The 22456-nt window shown below is 44.1% G+C and overlaps 1 protein-coding gene across 3 annotated transcripts in view; it reads left to right on the forward strand.

Annotated features, from left to right (window-relative positions):
• Nucleotides 1–19551, forward strand: part of sdk2a (sidekick cell adhesion molecule 2a) — a 97030-nt gene extending 77479 nt beyond the window's left edge. The window contains exons 25-45 of one of the 3 annotated variants that reach the window (XM_049561897.1): nt 585–822; nt 918–1033; nt 1194–1383; nt 3085–3183; nt 3311–3505; nt 3619–3820; nt 4000–4103; nt 4403–4473; nt 4556–4691; nt 6325–6381; nt 6827–6928; nt 7033–7148; nt 7266–7452; nt 9081–9218; nt 9866–10048; nt 10143–10268; nt 10344–10508; nt 10606–10746; nt 13490–13658; nt 16101–16230; nt 17635–19551. In XM_049561897.1, the coding sequence (XP_049417854.1) occupies nt 585–822; nt 918–1033; nt 1194–1383; nt 3085–3183; nt 3311–3505; nt 3619–3820; nt 4000–4103; nt 4403–4473; nt 4556–4691; nt 6325–6381; nt 6827–6928; nt 7033–7148; nt 7266–7452; nt 9081–9218; nt 9866–10048; nt 10143–10268; nt 10344–10508; nt 10606–10746; nt 13490–13658; nt 16101–16230; nt 17635–18045 (3276 nt within the window). In that variant the 3' untranslated portion in view covers nt 18046–19551. The remainder of the gene's footprint in view (nt 1–584; nt 823–917; nt 1034–1193; nt 1384–3084; nt 3184–3310; nt 3506–3618; nt 3821–3999; nt 4104–4402; nt 4474–4555; nt 4692–6324; nt 6382–6826; nt 6929–7032; nt 7149–7265; nt 7453–9080; nt 9219–9865; nt 10049–10142; nt 10269–10343; nt 10509–10605; nt 10747–13489; nt 13659–16100; nt 16231–17634) is intronic. The other 2 variants (XM_049561898.1, XM_049561899.1) reach the window with 2 other exon arrangements.
• Nucleotides 19552–22456: the final 2905 nt, after the last annotated feature.

A 22456-nucleotide genomic window follows, 5' to 3' on the forward strand; every position in this document is an offset into this window, starting at 1 on the left:
AACTGTAGTAAAAGTTTGTGGTCCACGTTACGCATGTGGAAGTCCTTCACTTTTCTAGAAATAAGCTCAGGGCATATTTAGGTAAGTATGCTCCCTTAGCATGCTCACGATGTGCACGTGTCAGTGCAAGATGTACCGCATAGAAAATAGATTCCCACTGGCTGAGTGACTTTTAGAGTGATTGCAAACACCCTGAAAACACTTCAGCACCGCAGTTAATTTCAATATTAATGAATCTCTCCAACGTGTACCTGTGCCTTTCACAAACCATATTGCCTGATACATATTAGAATTATATTATTATTGATTTAAGAGATTTATGGAATGTGCTATTATTTGAAGACAATGGAGTATTAGCACATTTTTATTAAAACCACTAAGTGCAGCACTGAGCGCTGAGAGGGTCTAGCTTCTCTTCCCATATTGCTTCTCATCATTCCTGACAATGCCTCTTAGCTGTTGTAAAATCATTGTAAAGTACGGCCTCTCATGGCTTATTGCTTCGTTATGCACTCAGTTATGATGTCATTTATATTGATCTCGCTTGAACTTGGGGAGTAAAAACAAAAAAAAAATCCTCTCAGCCTCTTCCAGAGTGGGAGTACAATGGGAATCCAGATCTCGTCGGCTACCGGGTCCAATACTCTAAAGCTGGGACTAAAGGCGGGGTGCTCTCCCATGTCATCATGGACCGGCTGGAGAGGGAGTTCACTATCGAGGATCTGGAGGAGTGGACGGAGTATGAGGTCAGAGTTCAGGCCATCAATGGTATTGGCTCTGGGCCCTGGAGCCAGCCAGTTCACGGCAGGACCAGGGAGTCTGGTGAGGAAGGCATCATACACATACATACCGCAAACACATTAATTATGCAGCTGTTCCATGATGTGCTTAACTCCGTCCTTTGCCTCTTACTGCAGTGCCTTCCAGTGGCCCCACCAACGTGTCAGCTTTCGCCACCACCTCCAGCAGCATCCTGGTGCGGTGGGGGGAAGTGCCAGAGCCTGACCGCAATGGACTCATCCTGGGGTACAAGGTCAGCAGTCAGCAGTCACCCCCCCCAGCTTATACAGTTCATCTGAGCATGATCACTAGTTCCAAACAATTATTCTAACATCATCAATATATAGCAGATTGTGCGTTACTAAATTACACTGAAAGTCATCTTATGGTACAACGCCTACTGTGCATTTCAGGTTGTGTATAAGGAGAAGGACTCAGACACTGCTCCAGACTTCTGGACAGTGGAGGGCAACACCACCCACAGTGTCCAGCTGAGTGGACTGGGCAAGTACGTCCTGTATGAGATCCAGGTCCTCGCCTTCACGCGTATAGGAGATGGAAGGAGCAGCTCGCCGTCCATTTTAGAGAGGACGCTGGACGATGGTAATCATATTTATCTTACCAACCTATTTAATCTAGTTGTTACACTAATTTCACTGTGCTGAGATCATTTCATTTGTCGTTAGAGTTGGGTCAATTTCGTTTTATTTTTTTTTTTTTTGCAAAATGGCTGAACTGGAATTTGACATTATGACATGTTCTGGAACATTAAAAGTAGCCCACATCAGCACTTATGTTGACGGCAACAGAGCGGCAGACGTCGTGTTTGTTTACTAGAAAGTCAGCGTGTTTTTTGGACGAGATGAAACATAGCAGTTAGTCTCTCAAGAAAGCTAAAACTGCACAATTTGTTTTTGTAATACTTTTTATTTATGAACACTTTATCTTTAGGAACAAAGGGGGGAAAAAAAGAAAGTTTCAGAGTTTCATACACGCTGCATACAATAATTATGTAGCATCTGTCTCATTGGCTAAGTAGGTACACCATTTTCTCCACCTTTTTTCTCCCAGTTCTTTCTATAGTCATATAGAGTGTATCATTTGTTCCAGAAGGTGTAAGTGCTTAACAATATTAATGAAGAGGCTTGTAGTAGGGCCATTTTTCTGGAGCCAGTGTTTTGTAATGGCCTTTTTTACTTGCTGCCAGCAGGATCTCCAGTAGGTAGATATCATCTTTACTTAGTCCATCAGGGATGTGTCCAAGGAAAAAGGGACGTGAAGGTTATACTAATACTAAAACCCAATGTTTCTGAAATGACTGTTGCTACTTCCTTCCAGAAAGTCTGAATAGAAGGACCAAGTCCAAAAAATATGGGCATGGTCAACCACGACTTCCACACATTCCCTCCAGCAGCACAGCTGGGTGCCAGTTTGTTTAGACTTCTGTTTGGGTGTGATGAAAAAACAAATTAGGTTTTTCTAGCAGAAGTCTCTCTGGGTCTGGGTCAAAACTGCACAATTTTAGCGAAATTTTGGACTTGAAGCCGACAAAAGACTTGTCCTAACTGGCTGCGAGCAACGTGGAGCTGAGCTTTTGTCTGGCGCCACAGCGGACTTGTTTTGTTTAGTGGTTGGTCTACATGATGTAATTAAAGTGCATATTCAGTGGATTCAGGGTGGACAGAGAGCTCAGATTTTATGCGACGCAACGTGATAGTTGGACGCTCATTTGCTGTTGGGATGCCGTGTCATTATGTTCCATCTGGGAGCTGCTGCTGAGTCGAGTGCGACACTTATTGGGAAAATTTTGTATACTAGTCCAGTCCGCTGTTAAGCTTAATATTCCAGGGGCACGGCTCTGCTGCTGACCCTGTGCTCACCACTGTTTGTTTGTTTATGATTATAAGTTGTTTTATTACCAATTCCGAGCTGTTCCTCTCTCTAATGTTGATTATACTTATTGAAAAAGCTGTTGCACTTTGCACCTCGTTTCTGAAATGAATCTCACACCACTATGGATACTATTTTGCCCCCTGGAGACAATTGCATGAGCCAACCAGAAGCCCTTACCTGTACACCGGAGCACCTGCTGTCACTAAAATGTATTTAAGAAGTCGATGTTGTTAATCAAATTATCAAGTATTTTCTCAACTGAAGTATTTTTCAGTAAATGATTGAAATGTTCTGCCTTGTTTTAAGTATATATATATACTATATTTATTTTGTTTTCCTTGTATCAATGAATTTATGTCACATCTAACACTCTCTACTGATTTGTCATTTTGGTCATTTTTCGTGGTGTAGTACCAGGTCCTCCAGTCGGCATCCTCTTCCCAGAAGTCAGAACCACCTCAGTCAGGCTCATCTGGCAACCTCCTGCACAGCCCAATGGCATTATCCTGGGTGAGTTGACAATACTAATACGACCTTAGATATACCATTGTTTGATTTTGTCGCTCGGACGAATTGCCCTCTTTGCTCAACTTTTTTTTCAGCACGATTTTATACTGATGTGACTTTGTCCTCTTAGCCTATCAGATCGCATACAGACGAAACTCCTCAAATAGCAACGCCGCCACAGTAGACGTGCTCAGCCCCAGTGCGCGACAGTACACAGCAGCCGGACTGAAACCAGAAATGGTGTATGTGTTCCGCCTCACCGCTCAGACACGAAAGGGTTGGGGTGAGGCCGCTGAGGCTTTGGTGGTCACCACAGAAAAAAGAGGTAAGTGTAAAATGCTGCTGCTATTTAAATTATTCACATCAAAATAATAAGTTTGAGAGTGACTGTGTGTGTGTGTGTGTGTGTGTGTGTGTGTGTGTGTGTGCGCCCTTCAGCCCGACCCCAACCCACCAGCCGTCCCGTAGTGCCTCAAGAGGAAGTCCAGGCTCGCAGAGTGCTGTTGTCATGGGAACCAGGCAGCGACGGCCTGTCCCCAGTTCGTTACTATACAGTCCAGTACAGAGAGCTGCCGGACAGCAACTGGACTGTCCACTCTGCATCAGTCAGCCACGAGACGCACTCCTACATAGTGGATAGGTAGATGTGAAAGTGTTTTATTTCACACACCCCCACCCCCACCCCCATCCCTCAGACTTTTATTCCCCCATCAGCAGTTGTTGTTATTCAGACAGAAAATAGAAAGTGAGCAGGGCAGAACATGCTGTACATGGCGTTCACATTGCACTGTTGTGTTTTTGTTTTTGTTCTCTTTAAAGGTTAAAGCCTTTCACTTCATACCAGTTCCGTGTTAAAGCTACCAATGACATTGGAGACAGTGAATACAGCCAGGAGAGTGAGGCCATCACCACCCTTCAGGATGGTAAGATTTTTCAGCCGAAGTAAAAGATACTGATTAAAACATGTCAGTCACCGTGCAGCCCGCAGTCGCTATCCGTTGATTTTCTGTTCACTTGTACAAGAACACTTCTGTAATTGTATGAACATGCCTTTACATCAATGTTTTGACTTTGGATTTTCACAGAGAATGCTTTACGTCAACAGTGCGTCTGTTTACTCTCAAGCTGTTCCCTGGCAGACTGTTTGAATTATATATCACTCTGCTCAGCTGTGTTGGTTTGCTAACACCAAAATTCTCTATTTTCCCCTTATCTTCTCCAGCTCCAGACAAAGCCCCAACAATTCTATCCGTTACACCTCACACCACCACGTCTGTACTGGTCCGATGGCAGGTACGCTGTTGTATTACTGTGTTTTGTGTATGAAGGACTGAATTTATTAAATGTTGAGCATTAAGCAGACCTCTCTTTGTAGCCTCCCGCTGAGGATCACATAAATGGAGTGCTGTTGGGGTTCAGAGTCAGGTATCGGGAGTTACACTATGACCGGCTCCGCAGCTTTACTGTCCGAACGGTTAACAGTCCCTCTTCCAACTGGGCTGATCTCACTGGTGAGTTTACTTTTCTGGTTACATGCAGAAAGTGGTGGAACCTGAAGTCTTAAATGTACCGACTGTTACATCCAAGTATTGTTTTAAAGGTCCAGTGTGTAGGATATAGAGGCATCTATTGGCAGAACCTTAGAATGAGCCACTTTCCACTCACTAGCCACTTTATTAGGTACACCTTGCTTTTACTGGGTTGGACCCCTTTTGCCTTCAGAACTGCCTCAATTATTTGTGGCATAGATTCAACAAGGTGCTGGAAACATTCCTCAAAGATTTTGGTCCGTATTGACATGACAGCAGCATGACAGCAGCGCTTGCAGATTTGTCAGCTGCACATCCATGATGCGGATCCGTTCCACCACATCCCAAAGGTGCTCTACTGGATTGAGATTTGTTGCCTGTGGAGGCCATTGGAGTACAGTGAACTCATTGTCATGTTCAAGAAACCAGTTTGAGATGCTTTGACCTTTGTGACATGGTGCGTTATCCTGCTGGAAGTAGCCATCAGAAGATGGGTACACTGTGGTCATAAAGGGATGGACACGGTCAGCAACAATACTCAGGTAGACTGTGGTGTTTAAACCATGCTCAGTTGGTACTAAGGGGGCCACAGTGTGCCAAGAAAATATCCCCCACACCATTACACCATCACCACCACCAGCCTGAACCGTTGATACAATGCAGGATGGATCCATGCTTTCATGTTGTTTACACCAAATTCTGATCCTACCATCTGAATGTCTCAGCAGAAATCCAGACTCATCAGACCAGGCAATGTTTTTTCAAGATTCAATATGTTTTCCATTCAAAGATGGTCTTCTGTATACCTTGGTTGAGTTCCTGTTGCCTTTTTCTTATCTTGAACCAGTCTGGCCATTCTCCTCTGACCTCTGGCATCAACAAGGCATTTTCCCCCAGAGAACTGCTGCTCACTGGATATTTTCTCTTTTTCGGACCATCCTCTGTAAACCCTAGAGATGGTTGTGTGTGAAAATCCCAGTAGATCAGCAGTTTCTGAAATACTGAGACCAGCCTGTCTGGCACTGACAACCATGCCACGTTCAAAGTCACTTAAATCACCTTTTTTCCCCGCTCTGATGCTCAGTTTGAACTTCAGCAGGTCGTCTTGACCATGTCTACATGCGAAAAATGCATTGAGTCGCTGCAACATGATTGGCTGATTAGCTATTTGCATAAACAAGCATTGTGTGTACCTAATAAAGTGGCTGGTAAGTGTATTAGCTACATATGGAGTGGGTCCATGTTTGACACACAAGTTTGACACAGGTTTCAGTTCTGCAACCTCACCACTAGATGCCACTAAATCCCACACACTGAACCTTTAAAGCTACCAGTAAGAAGAAAACAAAGAAAACACTGACACTCACAAGGACGTTTTCTTATTTAATATGGGCAAAAAAAGACATGTTTCAGCTATGAACCCAATGCCACAACCGTGCACCCCATTGTTCAAGATTTTAAGTTGTGCATGCTGCTATTTTTGACCATATAAGCTACTACTAAGGCCTGCAGTGTTCTTTGCTAAATAGACAGATAAGTCAGCTGATACTGCAACTCGTTCCCAATCCTGTGATCTACTCTGTTTGCCAACCCTGCCTATCTATCCAATTTCCAGCTCCTTACAGCATCAGGAACTTGAGTGAATCCACGCTCACCCAATATGAACTTGACAGTAAGTCTTCTTCCTCTCTTCATGTGTCTCTTCCGTCACTCTCCATCTGTTTGCATGTCATCTGTTGCATGAAAATATGCCATTTGTATAATAATTTACAGCAACTGCACTTTGCGCCATCCTCCCACTCAGCTGTATCTGCTGTGGGGCCCCCTCTGAATCTTAAGATGTGTATATGACTTTAATCTCTCCGAGCTGCCCCGTCATTATTTCAGTGTGGTTTCTTTCTTTGTAATCGCTGACAAATCTTAGCCGTGTCCCCACAACAACCTCATCTTTTTATCACTTTGCCTCATAATTCCACCTCACTGTCTTTTTGTTCAATTTGTGATGTTGTCTTGCCACGGGCATCACTATGACTGTGCGTCTCTCTGGAGTAACTTCTTTTCTGCTCTTTTATCTTAACTGTGCTGTTATAACGCCGCCATGGGTTCTTTCCTTGCAGATTTGAGTAAACACAAACGCTACGAGATCCGTCTCAGTGTGTATAACGCTGTGGGGGAGGGTCCCAGCAGTGCACCACAGGAAGTGTTTGTCGGAGAGGCGGGTATGTTTCTTCTCTCACTGTGCAGCATGTGTGCCACTTACCTTTAAACTGTATTTCCTAAATGCATAAAAAGTGATTATTATTTACACTCTGCCCTGTTGTAGTCCCAACATCCCCTCCCCAAAATGTGGTGGTCCAGTCCTCAACAGCCACGCAGCTGGATGTCACATGGGACCCTCCACCTCTGGATGCTCAGAATGGGGACATACAGGGTTACAAGGTATCAATATTATGTCTTTTTTTTTTCTATTACTGCAAATCTGTCAAACTTACATCATACCTTCCTCATTTTTACACTTTCATTGAAAAATCCTGAACTCTTTTATTCTGTTTATAGATCTATTTCTGGGAGTTTCAGCTGCAGAATGAAACAGAGCGCCTGCGTACACTGTTCCTGCCAGAGCTCGGGGTGAAGCTTAAAAACCTGACAGGCTACACCACCTACATGATCAGCGTGGCAGCTTTCAATGCTGCAGGGGATGGGCCCCGCTCCCTGCCCACCAGAGGGCGCACTCAGCAAGCAGGTGAGTTGCGTCAAATCCAGATGTGGTTGAAGAGATTACAGTGATTGTTCGAAAGGCCCAGTGGCATTTATCTTGCAGCCAAGATCTTCTGCCAACACCATGTAGCATTTCACAGCTCTGTATTCCTTTATACCTCTGTCTTTCCTCTATGTGTCTTCTTCTGTCGTCTGCACAGTGATACTCCTTCTTATTATTAAGCTGTATTGTTGATTTACGGTGCTCAAGTGCTTGTTTGGAGTAGTATCTCAAGGTTGGTCTTCTCTTCTGTCACAAAAGGTGCTTACAAAAGACTCAATGATGAGTACTTTAATTTTGAATCACTGCGCTACACTAAACTGCAAACTAGAACTGAAGCACTGCACAAATGTTGTACAATGTACTCTTCCCATTCACCAAGAAATAGAACATTTTGACGAAAGAGTTTAGTTTGGTCCTTTGAGACATGGCAGAGGAGATCAGAGTCTTCTTGGCCCCTTCATCCAGGACAAGCCACGAGGGTGGAAGCCTAATGACGACGGAGGAGCAGTGAATACAGAGTGCGGGGGACACATGTAGATTAGTTTCTTGGCCGCAACTGCACAAAGACGTCTGTGTTTACCAGCTAGCGAGAGTCCCTCCTCTGCGGTTTCAGCACAAAAATGGTTTACAGTATAAATTTCTCTTGTCTTTTCCGCCCCCTTGAAGGCTGTGACATTGGCGAGGGGTACAAAGTGCTGAGAACTTAAAAACACAGGCAGGAATTTTGGCTCTCTGCACCACAGGGTACTGGGAAGCGAGCCAACACAAGCTTTTGTGAGTTTTATGCAGAATTGTGGCGAAATCCTGACACTTAGCTGGATCTGGGTTGGGTCAGCAGGCAGAATTCTCACAGCTCTCGTTCAAGGTCGCAGAATGATTTTGCACAGTCTTGTGTTGACTGGAGTTTGCTTTTTAGTGACGTGTTTGCTTAATCACTCATAGTATTTTGTTGTTGTTGTTGTTGTTGCATTGACCTGAGCTGCACAGCACCGTACCTGTTTTTGCACGAACAAAACACTTCATTATTCATGCTCAGATAAAGAACAATGAACAATGAAACCGCTTTCATTTTTAATCTTCTAGTATTTCAGTTTTCGTATCATCTAGCAGGGCAGGATTTTTTCAAAATATATCTGATTGCTTGCTGCAGACTGAGTGTTACCTTTGGATTTCCCTCTCTTGTGCTGGTCCAAATCTACTTTTGCTGCCAGTGGAATTGACCCAAATGCCTTGAGAGTTTGGAGCAAGTTACTGCTGTTGAAAATCTGTTAAATTAGTACTGTGAATTCTGAAAACTGTCTGCTGTGGAGGACGGTCAGGAATGACTGATATAAATATTACTGAATTTCAAATTGCTGGCTGTAAAGTATTATAAATAAATGAGTTTCTGTATTTTTTTCTTATTTATGTGCCCTACTTTTTGCCTTAATTACAGAATAGTAACAAATTCACTGAGTATTTACAAATGCTGCCATGCCTATGCACTCTAAGGTGGAATATCCATGGAACTGAATTGCAGTTTTACAGCTGAGCTTGCAGGAGTGCTTCATCTCTGTAGTGTGAAGAGATCCAACTGTCTTCCCCTCTTTTCTCTCTTTCTTCACCAAAAGCGCCGAGTGCTCCCAGCTTCATCCACTTCAGCGAGTTGACCACCACTTCAGTCAACGTGTCCTGGGGAGAGCCCAAGCAGGCCAATGGCATCATTGAGGGCTACCGCCTGGTCTACGAGCCCTGCACCCCAGTCGATGGTGAGAAACTCCGCCTGCAGCCTAATAACTCTGCCATGCCTTGACATTCCTCAGCTGGCTTTCTCAGACTGTGATTTACAACCTCTTGCCTAGTTACCATATTCTTTCTTAACTCACGCTGCTTAAGCTCATGCTCTAATCTGTTACAGATGAGTGTAGGCCCCGCAGTAACGTATATGGTATGGCTGATAAAATGTGTTGGAATGCTCTGGTGAGACTTTGTGCAGCTTCCTTTCTCACTGAAAGAAACATGGCTAATAGCTGGCTAAGTGTGGTTGCCTGGACCAGATTGTCAAGTAATTGGGAGCAGAGGTGGAATGCTGAGCTGAGGCTGCTGTGGTCCCTCGGCTATCCGCTAATGGACCCAGAGCAAAGCCCGAACAGAACAGTTAAGACAGGGAATATCAATTGGTCTATTATAAAAAGGTCCTGGTGTCTCTTCCTATCTGGATATCTAGAAGGCTGCCGGATAATAGACCTTTTCTCTTACATATGCAAAGATATGCGTGTCTCTGATGGTCCTCGAGTCTGTCTTTGTAGTCTCCTAACTCCATGTGAACTCGCCTGTGTCTTTTCAAATGCAAAAAAGCTTTGCTGTTTGTGGCTTGTAGAAAGCAGCATCTAGATTCTTAGTGTTTCTTGTACAGACTCCTCTCCTCGCACTCCAGGTGTCAGTAAGATAGTGACAGTAGATGTGAAGGGCAGCGCTCCCCTGTGGATGAAGATCAAAGACCTGGCTGATGGGGTCACCTATAACTACCGCATCCGGGCCAAAACACTCACATATGGCCCTGAGGTGGAGGCCAACATCACTACTGGGCCTGGAGAAGGTGGGACGCTCTAAATCATCATCATCATCTCAATAATATCATCTTTTAGTAGCCTTTCTGACTATTTAACTATCCGCCATTTTTGTCTTCTAAGGAGCCCCAGGCCCTCCTGGAGAGCCCTTTATTACTCGGTATGGCACTGCCCTCACGCTGCATTGGACCAGTGGTGATCAAGGCCGTGCACCCATCACACGATACGTCATTGAGGCCAGACCTTCTGGTGAGCCACATACATGACCAGTTTTCCAAGACTTCATTTGTGATTCCTACATGAAAGTCTTCATTTTGTCTTTAGATGAAGGACTGTGGGACATCCTTATCAAAGACATTCCCAAAGAAGTGACATCATATACACTCAACCTGGACATGCTGCGGGAAGCGGTCACCTATGACTTCAGAGTAATTGCAGTCAACGACTATGGCTATGGGTCACCCAGCGCCCCCTCCCCTTCTATTTCAGGTACTTGAACTGAAAACATAATGCCACAGTGTCTTAACGAAACAATACTTTCTTGTTTTTTTTTGTTTATTAATAGCTGTTGTTGTTGTGTGTTCAGCCCAGAAAGTGTCTCCGTTCTATGAAGAGTGGTGGTTCCTGGTCGTGATCGCCCTGGTGGGCCTCATCTTTATCCTCCTTCTTGTTTTCATCCTCATCATCCGAGGCCAGAGTAAAAAATACACCAAAAAAGCAGATTCAGGTATGAAACATGACTGTTTGCTAAACCCACTGCTAATGTCTCACTTCCTCTGTCTGCATCTGCAACCCGAGCCATCGACTTGAATTTGTCATCCTATTGGATAGCGCTGCTGAGAATTGCATTTTAACGATCGCACATCCAAGGTCTATTTTGGAAAATGGGATCGTGAAGGCTCACACAATTAGACAAATTACCTGGGTTCTCTTAACATTGTTTGGCTGACAGGGGAAGGATGAGAGTAAAGGTTACCGGTGAAACAGCTGACATAGGCAGGTGAATAAACATTATTGTTCATGTTTAACTGCAGCGAAGATCAATACCGGGATAAATGGCTTGGCAGTGGTTTAATGCTCAGGTCATTAGTCAGACTGAGAGTAATTATATAACTACAGCACTAGCGGCTCTCACACCACTGTATCAAGAAGCCAATTTTCATGATTGTGAATTATCCCAGGTGACACTGCTGCTCCTGGAAACTCTTTATCAGTGTTCAACCCAAAAACATAAGGTAGAGGGAGTTAATCAGTGTTGGAAGACTTATTGTTAATACTTCCCATTATGGTAATCACAGCCAGGGCATGTGGGGATAATCTTTAAGATGTGGTGTAGTCACGCAGCAGCATGGAGTACCTAGCAGTGGAGGTGGACAGAGGAGTGAGACAGGAAGGAGGGACATTTGGGGGGAAAGTGAAGGGTCAGGTCGAGCCTTCCTAAAGCCTCATACCAGTGACTTTTTAGCTTAGTCAGCATTTAGCTCAGTGCCAGGGTGACCTGGGTCAGTAAACAGGGCTTGGCAAGACTAGCTCAGACAAGGACTGTGTTTGTGCGGGGACACAAAGAGGGCTTCTTAGCCCTTCTACACCCCTCCCCAGTTTTCTCAGCCATTAAGTTGATGTGTCTGTGTGTTTTACTAGAGGTCATGACTGGACATCAGGCCTGACTTACTGTGGAAAGCAGCGTTTTTACTTGTTTCGGATTTGTTAATTGAGGCGGATGTGATCAGTAAAATACTATACAAGTTGAGTTAACCATGGATGGATTACTTAATGGGCCTACTGGGCACAGGTCCTGCAACCCAGAGTGTCAAGCCTTTACCTGCAAAGTTCCCTTTAAAGAGAACCAAAATGACCAGGAAGAGACTCAGCTTGACCACAAAGAGACACAGAACAACTACAAAGAGACACAAATGGACCGACAACAACTGTGAAAAGGGACAAAACAACCACAGACACAAAATAACTACAAAGTGACACAGAGCAACTACAAAGAGACTCAAAATGACCATAAAGGCCCATTTATGCTCCCTTTACGTACGAAAATGTATACATCCGTTTCAAACGATGTTAAGGCCCATTTATGCTCAACGTTAAATACAGATCCGGATACTGACGGAGCCTTCTGTCCGTGCTCTGCGTTCATTTTGTCCGTATTCTTGCACGTTTCCATAAAGCTTACGGATATGGGCCAAACGGAGCAGTACCACCAGAAACCGTGGGGGCAGTGTTGCTGTCACTACCCGATACATAGCTCTAGTGAGACACGAAGATGTTAACCAATATATCCATCAGGGGGCAGCCCAGAGTCAAAAGTTTATGACGACAACAACAAACTCAAAAACAAACATGCGACTGTGGAGGAGATATTGCTAGTGTACCTCTTGCATAAAAGACAAAAACAGAGGCAGCGTTGTAAGAGGCGGTGATTAGATGTTTATAGTTTCTAATTAACTCGCACAACCTTTCCTCAAAAAATTCCGCCATTGTTATTTCTTCTTCGTGTCTCACTAGAGCTACAGTATGTATCGGGTAGTGACAGCAACACTGCCCCCACGGTTTCCAGTGGTACTGCTCCGTTTGGCCCATATCCGTAAGCTTTATTGAAAGGTGCAGAAATACGGACGAAATGAACACGGAGCACGGACAGAAGGCTCCGTCCGTATCCGGATCAGTATTTAATGTTGAGCATAAATGGGCCTTAAAGAGACACAAACCAACAACAAAAGACTCAAAATTACCACAAACAGATGCAAAGCAACCACAAAGAGACACAAAATGACTACAAAGTGACACAGAGCAACTACAAAGAGACTTAAAGTGACTACAAGATGCAAAGCACCTATAAAGAGTCAAACAGCAAGTATGAAAAGGGACAAAACACCCACAAAGAGACACAAAATGACCATAAACATACAAAGCAACTGTGAAGAAGCACAAATGACTATAGAGAGACACAAAACAACTACAAGGAGATGCAAAACAGCTGCAAAGGGACACAAAGAGATGCAAAGCAACTGCAAAGAGACACAAAATGACCATTAACAGACACAAAATGACTACAAAACAACACAGAGCAATGTCAAAGAGACTCAGAGTGACCATAATCAGATGCAAAGCAATTACAAAGAGACACAAAATAACTACAAACACATGCAAGGCAACTACAAAGGGGCACAAAACCACACAGAGAGGCATTATGACTACAAAGTTGCAAAACAAGCAAATATAAAGTCTGTGTCTTGCTTTCATGAAGGTGAGGTGGTGGGGTCTTCTGCATGTCTGTGCCCAGGGGCCCGCTGTCTCATAATCCGTTTATGAAGTTAATTGTTTAAAAAAGAACCATGTGCAAGTTTAAGCCTTATACTTGAGTTTTATTATGCCGTGCTTAGCTAGCCCTTAAGACTGAAACTGATTCTAGATTTGACTGGTGATCACAAATCACTTATTTCATCCCACGACCCACACAGTGTCGTCCTCATACCCCTGTCCAGGCACCCACTCCAACTGCACAGCCCTGCCTCTGACCCACGGCGAGATGGTGCGCCTGGACGAGGGACGCTTCCCGGCCTTGGAGCTCAACAACCGGCGCCTCTCCGTGAAGAACTCCTTTTGCCGCAAGAACGGCATCTACACAAGGTCAGTCACTTAAAAACCACCGTGGCTGTCAGCTGACCCTTGCATCCAGATGTCAAACATATTGTTAATTCAGTTCCTTCTCACAATTCGGTGTTACATAAGTGTAACTTATACAGGCAGGAATTAATAATGTAGTGTTGTGTTTTCCCCCTTCTTCTCTCACAATAGTCTGTCAGTCTTGAGAGAACAAACCGAGCCTCGAGGAGCCCAGCTGCTGATTTGAGCCTGCTTCCGCTCCCCTCGTTGATATTCAGTGACTGTGTGAAGCAACAATTTATATAAGGGGGGCAGCACAATACCAGCTAATTAGCATTCATGAGCTTCTGCATTGCTCTTTGTCTGTCCATCACCGCTGTAGACAAAGGGTGCTTATGGGTCAGAGACGGCCATTTTCTTTTGGCCTCCGGCCCAGAGTTGCTCTCGAGTGCAGTGCTGCGAGAGCTGTCTCAACATAAAGTGCAACACCCTCAGTATGAGAACATGTCCTTCTGTCCGTCAGCGGGACTTTGGCAGGTTGGCTCTTTGGCAATGTTTGGATAAGGGTTAGATAAGAGGGATTTCACAAACTCTGCAGTACAAGAAGCGAAGGGAATGACCCTGTAGAGATATGGGTCACACATAATTGGTGACAGGATGGATGGTCATGTGGATGTTGGGGGGGATGGGAGTCCAGAGTCTGTTTCTTGTCACAGCAAAAAAAAAAAAAAGATGTTGGTTTTTGCACATTATGTTGGAATGTGCTAGAAGGGGTGCAAGGGAATCTGTGCTGTTTTTCTCCTTGACCAAGGAGGCCAAGAAGGGGATCAAAGGGTCTTGAGTTATTCGTCTCTTTTGAAGAGCTCCAATCTGCTGCCGTACTCTCTGCTAATGATCTGTGGACTAAGGAGGAAGAGTGGGAGGGATCCCTACGGGATGTTTGAAAGGGTGAGGGAAGGAGGGATGAATTAGACTGATAAGGCAATGGGAAAAATACAGTGCTCCTAAATAATTCACAGCTCACTGGCAGCATTTTGTGAGTGAGTGTGATCGGTAGCAGGATCCATCGCCCCTCCTCTACGCTCACGTGGCCTCGTCCTTTTAATGTCTGACTCAACCTTGTCTGAATTCTTAGTAGATTTTTTTTTTTTTTTCACAGTCCGCCCCCTCACGTCATCCCCTTTAACCCAGAGGAGATGTCTCTTTGTTGTGTCAACCCTTTCACGGCCGTTGTCATGTTGTGTCTTCTAAGCTTCCTGTTCTTGGCATTCCCACTGATTTAGCTCCCGCATATATCTCAGTACATATTAATTTTTATTTGAGAGACCGTCAAGGTTGTCTGCTTTATGCCTTAATATTACCCTTGACATCCCAGCGCTTTATGCCTGTCTAATCTGCCCCCACATACAACGTTTTCCTTTTCAGATCATTTAAACATTTACTTTCATGCCATTCCTAGTTTATATAATTCTTTATAGTCTTTTTTTCCAAAACCAACCGAGCAAACTCTACTCTTTATGCCGTGTTAGTCTGAGTTACATACTGAGCTTACTGATGTAGCTCAGTGATGTGAGGGTAGCGGTCCAGTTTTGGACCTCTGACCGTCCAATTCAATCTCAACGGACCTTGAACACAGCAGCAGTCATTACTGCAGAAGAGGAAAAATAATTGTCTTCACAGATGTTTCTCTCTGCTTCACTTTATGGACTTAATGACTGGAGATAAAAGAGGAAAGCTAGGACTCTTTTTACTTGACCTGCACTCATAAAAGAACTTTATAATACTTTACTGAGCTCAGGGCCATGCTTACTTACGCAGCTTTACTGCAGGAGGTCTACATCTCCAACTGCCTCAATCTGCACAGCCATTCAGCTGTAGTCACACAAAGACTCCTTTCATGAAGATGCTCATATGTTTACTTTTTTTTGCACAGAATCCTGCGTTACACTACGGTTGAGGTGAGCTGAGCTCATGCAGCAGCCTCCTGCCGCAGCTCCTAACTGACACTAGAATGAAATGGTAGAAGAATGAGACCAATTATCATCCCTTCCCTGTTTTGTGTAGCATAGTGGCTTCCAGGAGTGCACAAATAACCCAGTCTGTGCGTCTGAACGAAGCTATCATATTCATTTTCATAATCAATGAGTGCGCGCTGAGTCTGTGCATGCTGATCCCTCTGAAGCCCCTGTGGTGTGTGACGCGTCTTCATTTTTAGAACTATCTCGCAGCCTTCCATTAGTCATCCGAGTGGTGTCAGTCACAGGAGCGACAAGGCCTTTTATGTTTACTCAGATGTGTCCTCAAAGAAGAGGGAGCTCTCGAAAATCTGTTTGAGTGTCCCAAAGGGAAAATGATGGTGATCAAATGAAACAATTTTTCTTAAACAACAATTAGCTGTCTCTCTGTCTCACTCTATTTTGCTTTCTATCCCTCACATACACCGTCTCCTTTTCTCCATCTGTCCAGGTCTCCACCAAGACCCAGTCCTGGAAGCCTGCACTACTCAGATGAGGATGTCAGCACTAAGTACAATGACCTGATCCCGGCAGAGAGCAGCAGTCTGACCGAGAAACCCTCTGAGATATCCGACTCTCAGGTACACACTGACCCTGGCTTGCAGCCCATGTCGGCTCCACGTCTGGAATAGGCAATGAACGTAAATTAGAAAGTAAAATTCCGCTCTTTGAATTTCTCAAAGTGACAAAGTCCTCCAGGGCAGAGTCTTAACCTTTCCAAACTCTAAAAAAAACCCCGACTTCTCTTATTCCACTTTTACTTTTTCGCGCTCGCCGTCTTGTCTTCTTGATAACCTCCCATCTGTTTTGTCATAATCGCTGCTCTTCTAGATGCAAAAGCTAGATCGCTACCTAATTATGAAGCAGAATTTCTGAAAATGACAGTCAGCAAGACATTTGCCTCAAGTGGATAACCTCGAAATTAAATATCCTCTGTTAGTCATGGCTGACATCTCTGGATCTGACTTTTAATACTGATTTCTCCCATGGGAAGAAGTACGGGGCCAATTCTCATGTCTCGTGTGTCTTGAAATGTCTTCGCAACTAATTAATTTTCCTCAAACAGGAAATGTTGTATTAATCTGGGCTGCTGGGTCTCAACTCATCATGTGATGATCTGAACAGCTCAGTGTGTGTGTGTGTGTGTGTGTGTGTGTGTGTGTGCGTGTGTTGGAATAGGGAGGTCCAGTACAAGGACAGGGAGGTTAGAAGTGATGAGGGACGATGGACACGAAACGCAAAGAAGCTGATTGTAGCAGATTGCGAACATCTGTCTTCCCACACTCGCGCCAGGTCTCCCTGGCCAATTTATCTGGTACCTGCACAGTCAAAACATTGTTCAACCTGGTTTGAGCAAACACCGCTCTCGTGGGAGACACAAACTGGTGTTATTCTTTTCCTCTGCATGGCCTCCCACTGTTTACCTGCCACTTGTGCAAATAAATGGTGCTTCAACATCTGTTAAGTTGTAGTGTCTCAAAAGAGCAGCGGATGGGAAGGCACTTGTCAGGCACACAAATGTGCCAAGTGTGTAGTATTTTCTGGGAGAGTAATTTGCTCTCTTTTCTCTTAACTGTTTGCGTTTCTCAGCCAGTCGAATGTGCTGGATCGGGGACAGGATTCACCCACACAAACATTTGTAACTTACAAAACTGTTGGCTTAACATTACAGCAGAAGCAAATGAGTCCTGTAAACATTGTCTCTGTCCAATTCTAGGATACTCTTGTGTACACTTATCACTTCTGTGCTCCACAAAGCTATGGGTGAGCTCCTGTGTGTGAAAGAAGCTCAATAGAAGTGAATATTTGTCCCATAGAGTCACACATGAATGGGTTAATAGATCTCCAGTTGTCTCTCTGTAGATATATCCTGCTGTGGTATGTCCCAGTATTGTGCAGTCAAGGTTGCTTTATTAGAACTAGCTTTGATTTGAGAACATATGTCTGTGTAGTAATGTCTTCCCTTTGTCCTGGTTGACTCGCAGGGCAGCGACAGCGAGTATGAGATGGATCAGAGTCGGCAGAAGACCCACTCCTTTGTCAACCACTACATCAGTGACCCTACCTATTACAACTCCTGGCGGCGGCAGCAGAAGGGCGTGTCTCGTCCGCCGGCGTACGGCTACGCCCAGCCCGAGCCCCTGGTGGAGCAGGAGTCGCGGCAGCACCCGCCACCCGTGCCCCCTCTGCCCCCTCTCCTCCCCCAGAGTGCCCCGTCCCCGCAGCCCCAGTGCCAGGGCCAGGGCACTCTGTTCAGGTCGAAGGGAAGCCGGACTCCCACCCCCTCCCTGCTGTCCTCCGAACCCCCCAGCCAGCACAGCACCCTCTACCGACCCCCCAGCAGCCTGGGCTGTGCCGCTCAGGCACCTACCGCGGGCTTCTCCTCTTTTGTTTGACACACAGCTCTCCTTCCAATAACAACAGGACCCTGAGGACGAGTCTTTGATTTTGTTGTTGTTGGTTTATTTGTATTTTGCTCCTTTTCCTCATTTTTTTTTCTGTCTATTTGACAGAGTTGTTGCTCAATATTAAGCATTGCAGGCATCTTGAATAGCGTTTTCTCCTCTGTGAAGAGTGTGTGTATGATTGTGTGTTGCGCGTATGACTGGTAAATCCATGTGATATGTATTTTATGAAAAGACAATCATTTGAAAGTTTTTATGCGTTGCTTAAGTAAATTTATTTCAAGGTACAACCATGTAAACAAGGGAGAACAGAGCCCAAGGTTCTGGAAAAAAAAGGAAACCTTGTTTTAAAACACTGTATTATTGTTTAATATGAGAGCTTTATGAAAAAACAACCACCTTAGAACCATATAGAGTACGGACCACTTGGTTTGCTGAGGCTGAGACAATGGAAAAAACCAACTCTGATGGAATAATGTGATGTTTGGACAAAGGACAAGCTGATAGTGAGAAATGGACTCTGACTTTGGAGAGAGGCACTTGTGGTCACCATGGCCCTCGGCTGCCTTTTACTTTCTCACTCTGCCTAATCATTGTTGGAACTGCATTACGTGTTTACTATATGTACTATGTCTCATATTGTTTACCAGATATTTATATCAATCAGCTTCAAGCTAAACATTTTCAGAACATCACTAGTGACAATGTTATGAATCACATTAAAGCATTGTGGCACCTTTATAGTAGTCTCTGGGGAATGTGTTGACTGTGTGCTGGTGCTCATGTCAGTAGATATACAAGCTAAACAACAACTTTCTCAATGTGCATCTGTTTGCTTTTATGTTACGCACAGAACTTGACTGTGAACCAAAAGCACAACTCTTCTTGGTTCAAATGATTATATCTCATCACGACCACATCAAACGTGACGCTATTAATAGCTGTCAAAGAAGTACAAGAATAACTGTCTTTGAACAGGTTACTGAGACATACTGAGCAGTCACCACACTATAAACTTTTTTTTACAGGATGTGTTTTTTTCTCCTGACAACACCACAAAAAAAGACATGAAACTTACAGGAAGTAAGATTTCAAAATAAAGCTGGCATGTACTTTACAATCGAGGTCAGCTTAATGTTTATTTAAGACACTTTATTTAAGAACTGACAGCAACAGGACACAAGTATTGTACATGAAATGCATCACTGAGGATCGTCATGTGAGTTCATGTGTGTTCAACGTGTTACAGTGTAACATGGCATTGGTATGATGACTGAAAATGTGTTTTATGCTCGCCGTGCAGACGTATACATACAGTATGGTATGGTGAGATGTTTTCTACGACTCTTTTTGAATATGCTGGTTCTTTACAAAAGTTGAATGGGACATTGCTGTGCTGGAGGTGGACCCATAGTGTATAAACTTAGACAGTCGCTCCAAAACATCATCTGTCAAATTTCTAATGTGAACATCACTGTATACATCATGAAGGAAACATTATGGACCTATTCATGGTAGCTCTCTAAAATAAATTATTCTATTTTGTAATGGCTTTTTCTTCATGCCTCATCTGAATATTTTAAAATACAATGTAATATTATACAGAATAATATATATCAGCAAATGTGACTTTTACTTCTGACATGAGAGGGAGTGGTGCAGCTTTGAACCAGTGCTACACACAAAGGGTTTTAGGATGTAGAAACCACATCACACCCCACAGACAACTGTTTTGCAGAGACAGGCCTAAGTAGACCTATTTGCATGGTCTGAAAGACAAAGTGATTATAGGTGACACTTGATCCTACAGTGCAGAAATGACCTGATTCTCTCAGCCACAACAGAGACATAATTGGGATGCACAAGAGCATGAGTTACAGGGAAGAATTTGAAGAAGAACCTGATCCAGTGCAAGCATGCTGAAAAGCTGGGGGAGGGTGGGAGAGTGTGCCTGGGTAATCTCCTTATTTCAGGCCGGAAAACATTGATCTTAAGCAAGGCAAAGAGGGGGGAGGAACAGAGGGATCAGGCTGGAAGGTTTTAAGGAAAAGTCAAGTCAAGGGTACTGCTTGTTGGTGTTTGAACATTTTTATTTACCCAATTTAACAAAGACTGGAAGTATAAATCACACTGACAGGTTGTTGAAATGAAGTTGAAAGTGGATGGATGATATGGATAATAGATTATTATGCAGATTGCATTACGTCTGGGTTATTGGATGACATTAAAGTGATGTGAAAAGTTAATCTTGAAGGCTCTCTTAAAAGTATTCCCAAGCATGGAGTCTGGAATTGCAGAGGGGAAATCATATCATATCACATCTCATGTATACTTTATAGCCCCAACTTGTTTCTTTAACGAAACTAAAGCTCCATTTTAAAAACAAAATAGGACATATTGCTTTGTAACATTTTTGAATAATTCTATTTTGTAACTCAGAATTATGGTAATTCCTCACACCCAGCGCTACTGTGACTATTGTTCACCTTCGCTCAATTCACTGCAAGGAGGCACACGGAGCAATCTGCTGTTCACACACAGACGCTCAGACACGGCTTCACATCAACAAATCTGTTACATTTTTACATTTCAGTTCAGTATCTCCTCATGGGACCGACTTATACAGAATGCGTCCTAATTCTGACTGCGCTTGTTGGAGTGCATCAAAGCACATTTGCAACACAGCTAACTCAGCCTGACTGGTGACTCCAAAATGAGGACAAAATCATGGTGTATGATACTGAAGGAAATTGGACGTAACAGCTTTTTAAAAAGTTTCAAAAGTCCTCGGGTTTTATGTTATTTCACTCACAAGTCGCATATCCATCACCGTGCTGTCAGCTCAGGCTTCTTCATGAAATTCAGGACAGTCAGTGGAGTGAAGATTATGCATTGTAATCCATTTTATGAGCATGGTCAAAACCCTCGAATGGGTTCGATAATAGGTTTGCCCACTGCCCTCTGCAGGGCAGAGTGCTAAAATTTGCATGCAGGGGTGACTGGGGAAGGTTGTAACACGGGACAGTTATAACATAGGCCTCCAGAAACGCTGCTTAGCCTTGCTGCCAATTTTTTTGGGTGGCCACCCAAATCCTTTATAGCCCAAAAAGCATTTTCCCCATAGACCACTATTATGACAGAAATGTCTGTAAAATCGTTGACAGGATACTTCAAACTGCAAACATAGTCAAAAATGACTGTCTATTATAAGGTTTTGCTGCTCCAGGATCCATGTAGGTTTTATATTTGTAAAAATTTCCTAGAGCCAAGGAAAGCATTTTAAAAATCTGTGACATCATCGCAATGTAAAGTCTATGAGCTGAGTGCAAACTTACAGGTGGGGTCAGCAGGAGAAACATTTCTGTGCATATTCAGTGAGCTGCATATCATGTAAGTAAACCAGGAGGCTAGTAACTTTTTAGCATTTGCGCCAGGTGAGCAATTTCATTAGAATGGATAGGCGCCATCTTGGGATCCAGTATCTCATTCATTCATTTATTCATCTTCTAACCGCTTCATCCTCTTGAGGGTCGCGGGGGGGCTGGAGCCTATCCCAGCTACATCGGGCGAGAGGCAGGGTACACCCTGGACAGGTCGCCAGACTATCGCAGGGCTGACACATAGAGACAGACAACCATTCACGCTCACATTCACACCTACGGACAATTTAGAGTTATCAATTAACCTAGTCCCTAATCTGCATGTCTTTGGACTGTGGGAGGAAGCCGGAGTGCCCGGAGAGAACCCACGCTGACACGGGGAGAACATGCAAACTCCGCACAGAAGGGCTCCCACGCCCGGGATCGAACCAGCAACCCTCTTGTTGTGAGGCGAGAGTGCTAACCACCACACCACCGTGCCGCCCAGATCCAGTATCTATGTATTATTATAAATCTATGTTGTAAAGTTTTCAGTTTCTCCAACCAGGGGCAAGTTATAACTCACCTCGTACCTTGCCAGACACTGACGAAAAAAGTCGTCCTATAACATCGGCATGACGTGGCCAGTATCCGTTATAGTTTAACTGTGCTCAGTGGTGTCAGGGGGAAATGTGGTGGTACAAAAGTCCAAGTAGAGCGGGTGAGAGGGGTGGTAGATGGGTCCAGCAGACACTGACCTTCACCCAAGAGTGCAGTGCTCGCATCCCGTAAGATAATAAAGCCAAACCCTGTTCTAACGTGCTTTTGTTGCCTAAACTCAACCACGCGCGTTAGTTGTTGGAGGAGATAAAACGTCAGTTGGCGCTGGTGACTGATGCAGTGCATTTATTTTGAAAGAGACTGTATGTAAATGGTAAATTTCCTGTGAAAATGGAAGTGTATTTTGAAAGAAGACAATGCATGTAACATGCAGAACTTGACATGGCGTCCCAGAACGTCAACAACCAACGCACCCAGGGTAC

The sequence above is a fragment of the Epinephelus fuscoguttatus genome, linkage group LG19 (assembly GCF_011397635.1).
Source record: "Epinephelus fuscoguttatus linkage group LG19, E.fuscoguttatus.final_Chr_v1".
In the NCBI taxonomy this organism is placed as follows: domain Eukaryota; kingdom Metazoa; phylum Chordata; class Actinopteri; order Perciformes; family Serranidae; genus Epinephelus; species Epinephelus fuscoguttatus.